We start from the raw sequence: 7,803 nt of genomic DNA, 5'->3' as shown, positions 1-7,803 counted from the left end.
CTTATAGAGGAAGCCCTCTCAGAGGCAGATTCTTTAAAGGCATTTAGGTGCCTAATTGCCATCTTAAATTAGTTCAGTGGTAGTGGGCACTTGAATAGATTTTGGAGAATTGGGTAGTGCCCTGGGTTTTAATCAGATCTTTAGTGGATCCATGTGCCTTAAACATTTCATCTCTTTAATTGGCAGGTAATATTTGTCATTTTTTCTTTTTCCAAGCTTTTCAGAAGGTGGCAGCTGAGATTTCACTGCAGAGCCATTAAACCCTTGAAAAAAAATGACAGAAAGTGGTGGGCAGGAACAGTCAAGATGGGTAACAACAGTTATTATGAGTACAGCTCTGCAGGTACACCACCACTTGTCAAGAGCAGCATCTGATTCACTAAGAAATGCTGAAAGAAGCATTTCCTATATTCTATATGTGGAAATGTTTTATGCAATGTCAATATAGTTTTTTGAGGATAAAACAGTGACATTAGTCTGAAGTTGTTTCTACTATAGTACTGGTTCTTTTTGTGTGTGTGGTTTTTCTCCTAGCTACTTCTGTACCTATTGAGTATTCTTGCCACCTGCTATTCTGAGTTATAGGATTTAACTGCTTTAGGATTGTCCTCCTGATTCATCATTTTTGCACTGCACTGATGCTGCTTTCAATTAGCACTATGAATAATTCCATCAGAAATGTTTTTAATTTTCTGAATTTCTCCCTAAACACTTTATTTTCTACTATACGGTATCAACATTGGGGTAGATTATTACTCCGTAAGTGTGCAATTCAGTTTAAAATAACGAGTCTTGCAGATACTGATGTGTATTTATATCCGTTAATATCAGAAGCCTGGACTGTGTTCTTCAGTAAAGGGAAAGGGTATGTCAAGGAGCTGGTAATTAGTTCCTGCAGCTGAGACCAATTTCATGCCAGCTGGAGAGAATTTAGAGGCAAGAGGGCTTTGATTCACAAGCAAGGATATCTTACGCTAGCTTGGCTGACAAGGTATTACCCCATCTCTGCTGTATAAATGGGTGAATGGTGGTGAAGTAATTCCTGAATCACCTCAGTTTAAAGCCTGTTCTTATTTGCCTGCTTCTTTTGGAATAACAGCCTGTAAACTGTTCCAGTTTGGGAACTGCTTGAAGGGCAACTTAATGCATAACATGGTGAGAGGTGTCAGAGGGCAGTGATCTCATCAGCTATAGCAGCATAACTCACTCCTGCTAATAAGAGCCCCAACTCTACCCAAAACTACTGCTGTTGGTAAGGACTCCCAGTGAGCAAAGATAGGGAAATAGCTGAATACAGATCTAAGATGGCTTTTCTTTTACAAAGGCATTGCTTTGTATCAGTTTTGGTTATGAGGTTTCTCTTTTCCCTGCGCAGTTATCCTTTTCTTATAGCTGTTACTTATATTTGTGCATTAAATAATTCACTGTCAGCAGTGGCTTTGAAGCAGAGAGTTTTTCCAAAATTGTAGTTATGCCTCATAAGCAGCTGTCGTTGAGTGTTCCCTTTCCAGACCAATTGAAAGCATAACATTTCTGGTTACTGCCTCCTTCAGGGTTAACTTGCTACCCTGACTTTATTTTGTACTCTTCCACTAAATCACGACACTTCCCTATATAGGCAGGTTGGCTAACGTTTTAAATGTGTAGGTTAAAGAACATGTTATTAGCTAAAAAGGATTCAGCAATTTAATTTTTAAAACGTGTGTGTTTGAGCAGCTTCTGTAGAACATACTGCAGAAATGCTTTTTGCAGGCTGAAAAACGTATCCAAACCCACTCCATTCTGTAGATGATTATGTTGCCATGTTCTGGTTTTCCTGAGTGGATTGCATTCTGTCAAAAGGCTTTAAAGGAAATCATGTCCCATACAGATTTTCTGAACTATCTTCCAAATGAAATGCTGACATCTGTGAAAATAATGCAGGCTAATTAACTGGAGTCATAGAAGCACACTACTGTATGTTCCTCACTTCTGCAAATCCTCCTTTAGCACATCTTACAAAAATAGACTGTAAAATGTTTGAGCTTCTTTATGTATTATGCAAGAGTTTCCTGTGGCAAACTGAATGTATGCATGCAAAATTGTCATTCGATGTTTGATAACTTCCCATGCAAATATTTCAAAATTTCATTAACTGAAGAAGTTTAATTAACATTTTACTACTTTTTTTATTGCAAGTGGAATAAAAAATATTTTTTTTAAACAACTATGCTGAAGTTCTATCTATAATGGTCCAGACAATGCTTTGAGAACATTTCTATCTATCTAACTTGTTGGCTGAAAACATATTTTTAAAATAACCTTTTAAAATTTATTTAGACTCATGAAATTTCTACAATTCTGCAGAGGCAACAACACCGAGTTCGATATTCAGAATCGGTGGAAATTGGATCCGTGATTTTTTCTGTTTCTGGTACAGTACTTTGAAGTTTATGTTTTTAAACTCATAAGCTCTAATGAGGTACAAGATCAGGCCCTGTTGTAGGCTACACTAAGCTGAATAAAAGCTGCCTTGTTGGAATGTTGTGCAATAGTGGAAGGAGCTGTGCTGTGGTTGCACATAAATCGGAGGGTGGAGCAGAGGACTTTGAGGATGAAACGTTTTCATTGGTTTTTACTTTTTTTGGCTGTATTGTAGAACAGCTTATGTTAGATCATCAGCCGAACTGTTTAGTAAATTCTTGTTATAACTGAGCAAACACGTTGCGTGCCACTAACATGTAAGACAGCTGTCAAGGTTTTTAGTATTCATGGCTGTAAACGCAAGAGTGAACCAAGACCCTTGGCTTTCATCTTCCAAGTTGAGTTTGCAGACCTGGTGGTAGCAGAGGAGTTAGGGAAAGGATTCTTTGAGTGGGTTTGATTAGGAAAACACTGAAACTGCAAACGTGAAATATCTATCCTTACTTTTTAGAGCAGAAGATGCTTTAGACAGGTAGACGAGATCCTTAAGCTGAAGCTTTCCTGAGCTGTAAGGATTAACAAGGCACACGCTGGCCTAGTCTTTTGTATCCTCGATTGTTAAGCCTCCTAAACTTCAGCCGCCTTAACTTTCCCTTTCAGAATAACTTAAGTTGATGGGGTTAGACTTTAATTTTTCATGGTAGACAGTTTAGCTTACTTTTAAGATGTTACAGGTGTGTTTATTTATCTCATTTAGAAATGGGACTTGCTGAGCTCTTCAATCAGTCTCTGCATTTGCCCTAAATTCATTCCATTATAGCAGTTGCTTGTTCCTGAAGCATGTGCTTTCAAAGGCATTGAGATGTCTGTACTCTGGATTGAACAGTTGGGGTTTTTTGATGTTATGGTCGAAAATAATCTCCGAGTTATCTGTAGTTTTACCGAAAAATACTGGTCATCACCGGCCAAATCTCATGATTGCACTTCACTGTCGAGATGTGTAAATTCATTCATGTGTTTTGTTCCATCGGCTTCTAAACTCATGTTTGAGTAAGAATTCTGCTTCCTGGTTTGTGGTGAGAACTTAACCACGTTACTGCCATGACAACTTACGTTTATATCAATTTCTTCAATAGGTGTTGCATTTATACTGGCAGAGACTCAAGACTTGCTTATGACAGGGGAAGAACAGTTCTTCAAAAGAATTCAGAAGTTCATAAACATCCATCGGAACAGTTTTTTGGTTTTGTCAGCTGCTCTTCATGGACCAGAAGAATGGAATGTCATGTTTAGAGTTCAGAGAAGGTATGATTTCAACATCAAACCAAAATTTTTATTGCTAGGAAGAAATGGCGTAGCAGTCCTAGATTCGGGAATGTTATTTTAGGAATTATTTTCAGGAATATGAATTTTATTTTGCTAATGCACTGGAAAATTATTTAAAGCATATATTTATTAATGGCAAATGAAAAGAATACTAAGTGAAACAATCTGACGTGTCATAGGTAACAAAAGGGGACGTTCCTCAAAACACAGCAAATAACATCCCTTTCGATCACTTTAGGGCTAAGTAACATAATGCTTTTTAAAGTTTTCTCTTGAACTGGAAAATTAGGCAATTTTCTTAGCTCTGTCAGCATCTTCTCTGGTCATTTTCGAAACAGAACCGGCAAGTTTCCTTCATGAGAAAAGGCTTTATTGTAAAGTACAGATTCTTCACCAGCTTTCAGAATCTGTTTACTTGGAACGGTGTCTATTATACAGAGCTAGAACAATTGAAATAATCAATGCTATTTTACACCAGAAGTATAAAACTGGACATTAAAACTGGTTTGTTTAAAACTTTATCTGTGATTTCTAATGAAGCCTGAAAACTTGCATGTTTCAGTACGTACCTGCTGACAACAGTTACCCGATTGTGCTCCATACTTGTAGTCAAAACTATTTTCTGGTAGGTACAGTAATCCTAACTGCAGTCGGTTTTCACTCTTGACGTCAAAGAAGTGACTATTCTAATGGAGTCTTTGATCTTTACCTCCTCGAAACTAGCACCAGTTTCGTTAAATCCTGGGCACACTGCCAAATGCTGATGAGTAGCAGAGTGTATGGGATGAAACGTAGGAAATCCATTACCCATTTGTGAAAACTCCATAAATTTTCATGAGAGGTCTTAAAAGTTATGCCACAATTCAGCAGTTTTTTTCAGCAGGAACGCGTTACTCAGCTGATGGCAATGCTAATTCTCAACCTACTCTGTGGTTATGTACAACGGATTTTGTGCACGTGTCAATCACTAACAAATGTGATGTTTTGAAACTATATTCCATTTGGTGAGTCAGTAATTTTATTAAAATAAAAATAATAGTTTTGTCATTGCAGGCCATACCAAATTGATGTTGACGAGGCACAATTCTATTTTAGATGCGAGTGCTTTGTTACTGCCTGGCAGCTTGGGGTTCTGCTATTGTACGTAATCACCGACTGAGCTTTTGCATCGGTGGGGTTGAAACTTGTGCCGTATTCTCTCAAACTGCAAGTCACCTGTTGAATTTGTTAAAAAACAAAGTCCCCTGCTATTTTCAGGTCTCCCTGTAATTACTGTTTCTTTCTGCTTATCTATGGTTTTGTTGCAGTGGGGGAAGGATTTTTTTTACTATTATTATTATTAAGAACATTATAGGATTGTTGCTCAACAACGTGAACACTTTATGTATGTAGAGTTGTGTACATCATGGGGGAAGTGGGAGAAAAGCAATCTTTAGCATCACAGCTCAAATGAGCATTCCACTAAAATCCCCAGTAAAGCTGTATGTTAATTTTTAAACACCTTGGAGGAAAGACCAGCCTTGTGTTCTGATGGCCAGTACTCTGCCCATTGATCAAATTAATAAAACACAAACTAAATTTAGACCTGCTGTAATTGGAAGCAAAACTATCGATAGAAATGGATTTTCATGGATCTAGGTAAGTACGTGTAACTGTTTCTGTGTTGCGCTTCATTCATTCATGTTGTGCTTAGCCCCTTGCTAGTATTAGCGAAGTTGCATCTATTTCCCTCATCCCTAAATGTAAATCAAACCACAGTTTCTGCATCGGATTTTAGCAAAACTCAACAGTGACCCGAGTACCTACTCTTAGGGAAGGACACTACCTATAACATTTATTTTTGCTAATTAGAAGAATGGGCAGCCAAGTTCAGATCGGCAGTCTAACCAGCATGGGTCTTAATGTGAGTGAGTCCAAGTCATCAAACGGATTGAGGGGAACAGGCGGCAGTCACAAGGGGAGGTCACAGGGGACTATACAGCTGGGCACTTTGTTTGGATTAAATTTTGGATTATTTAAAATTCCTCATTCTTTGTTGTTAAGTCCCTAACATGTTTTAGCTCTACAACAGAAAATGGCAGCAACGCTAACTTTGTTGTCAGTGTTACAACACACTTGTCTGTTGTGTGGATAAGACTCCTTAAGACTTAAGATACAAGTGTTAAGAGAGGCTCTGTGCTTGCCAAAGCTTTGACCTCTCTCTCTGCCATGACTGCATTGAACGACAACTGATGCTAGTATTTTAAATCTTCAGATTCCATTCTCAAGAATGAATGCATATGAATAACATTATTTATAGAAATAGAACGAATTTTAGGTTAAATTATTTGAATGACCAAGTCTTTACATGAAATTCTTAGCAGAATTATCCCATTATCTTAATCACATCTGACATACAGATTGCTATATTTAGACACTACGCTACAAAGATTGGGTTCAAATTCTGAAGTATTTTTAGCACAATGGTTTCAGATACTTTCCTGGGGGGTTTTATGGCTTTGGAAGAACACAAACGTTTTTTTACCGGCACTGAGAATGGACAGTCTTCAACAAAACAGCAGAAGAGGGTTTAGTTCTCTCTGCACGTACACATGCTTAAGAAGTGTTGACCGATTGTCAAAGAGCCCTAGAAAAAGAAATGAGCCCTTCCAAATCCCCCCTAAACAAGTGGTACAGAAATGGGACAGATGGCTAACCAAACGGCATGAACTCTCCAGTTGCCTTTAAAGGTAAAAGCAATCTTCTGTGTACTTGTGGCCAAGGCACAGTAAGAAGTTGTTTACATCATGTGGGAATGCTTTTCGGGTTTTATGGTGTAACAAATGTGCATTCTTAACCTTGATTTATTTTGATGTGCAGATTCCTGGGCAGTAATTTACGTATAATACCAGTTCATAATACTGCTGAAACTGTTAAGTTAATGCTAACTATAGCTAAGGTAAGTCTGGTTGCATATACTTAAAAATACTAGTTCTTCAGAAGTGTATTAGCCAGGAAAAGCCAAGAACTATAAAATATTTGTTTTTCCTTAATGGAACTTTTTGGGTCATATTGACCACAATCCATGTAATCCATCGAGGTAGGACTGTTACTCTGATGCTTTAGCTGAGTCTTTAAACTATTGTTAAAGGTAACTTTAAAAGCTCTTCGTAGCATCTATGAAGACAAATTAGATATTTAAATACTCAGTTCGGTTCTTATTTACCACTGTTAAGTTAGGATGTTGTCACTTCACTTACTAGTGCAGAACCAGCATGAGATCTAAATATGTAATGACTTCAACTTAAAGTCAAAATGCCAATCTGAAAACTCTAGTTACTTGTGGATTTTTAATGATGCACGTACTAGTACATTATTTCTGCCGCTTAATGAGTGTAATTTATCTGCGTATCTGCAACATACCCTGTATGCATTGACACATTATTAATTGGATCTATTTACTGAACCTCTTTAAAGAACATTTTTCCATGAAAATTCCAACTTGGATACTAACTGTAACAGTACTAGCAGCATCCCATGTACCAAAAATAAAAAGAGCAGGTTGAGTGACACATTAGGAATCAAATATGAATTTACAGTTTATCCTCTCCTGAAGTGGGCATCTCAAAATAATAAGCATTAACCTGTTCAGAGTATTCATCATTTTAAAAGTGTGTAAGCTACATCTCACTTATTACATGGCAAAAGTTGTTAAATACTCATCACAATGTTGAACATCATACTTAAACTGATGTCTGGCCCAGACTCTCAATACAGCATTAACCTAAAAGCTTTTAAGATTACTGCTGATCCTATAAGCTTGAATTTGCTTTTCTACTCGTTCAGAATGTTTACACCAAACTTCAACGGGAGAGCCCCATAAGAAGCGATGATCGTATATATACACACCACAAATCTATTGGTTGCCGTTACATTATTTCTTACTGCTGCAGTGCAAAGCCAGTTTAATGAGCTCATCTTTTGCCAGAGAATCCCTAACTAGTATAGGGCCTAAAAAACAAACTTTTTTGCCCCAGGTTAAGAGACATGGCCAAGGGAGCAATACCGTCCAACTAATCCCGAGCTACCATACCC

General features: G+C 37.5%; 1 protein-coding gene across 1 annotated transcript in view; it reads left to right on the top strand.

The window, feature by feature from the left end:
- The first annotated feature begins 274 nt into the window (after nt 1-274).
- The window catches only part of LOC103925121 (chromosome unknown open reading frame, human C1orf146), an 8,975-nt gene continuing 1,446 nt past the window's right edge, over nt 275-7,803 (top strand). Inside the window, exons 1-4 of the mRNA XM_009333782.1 lie at nt 275-343; nt 2,320-2,413; nt 3,540-3,708; nt 6,589-6,667. Coding sequence (XP_009332057.1) covers nt 275-343; nt 2,320-2,413; nt 3,540-3,708; nt 6,589-6,667 — 411 coding nt within the window. The remainder of the gene's footprint in view (nt 344-2,319; nt 2,414-3,539; nt 3,709-6,588; nt 6,668-7,803) is intronic.

This window comes from Pygoscelis adeliae, unplaced genomic scaffold, assembly GCF_000699105.1.
Source record: "Pygoscelis adeliae isolate BGI_AS28 unplaced genomic scaffold, ASM69910v1 Scaffold10, whole genome shotgun sequence".
In the NCBI taxonomy this organism is placed as follows: Eukaryota; Metazoa; Chordata; class Aves; order Sphenisciformes; family Spheniscidae; genus Pygoscelis; species Pygoscelis adeliae.
This window is presented reverse-complemented; position numbering and strand designations above follow the sequence as displayed.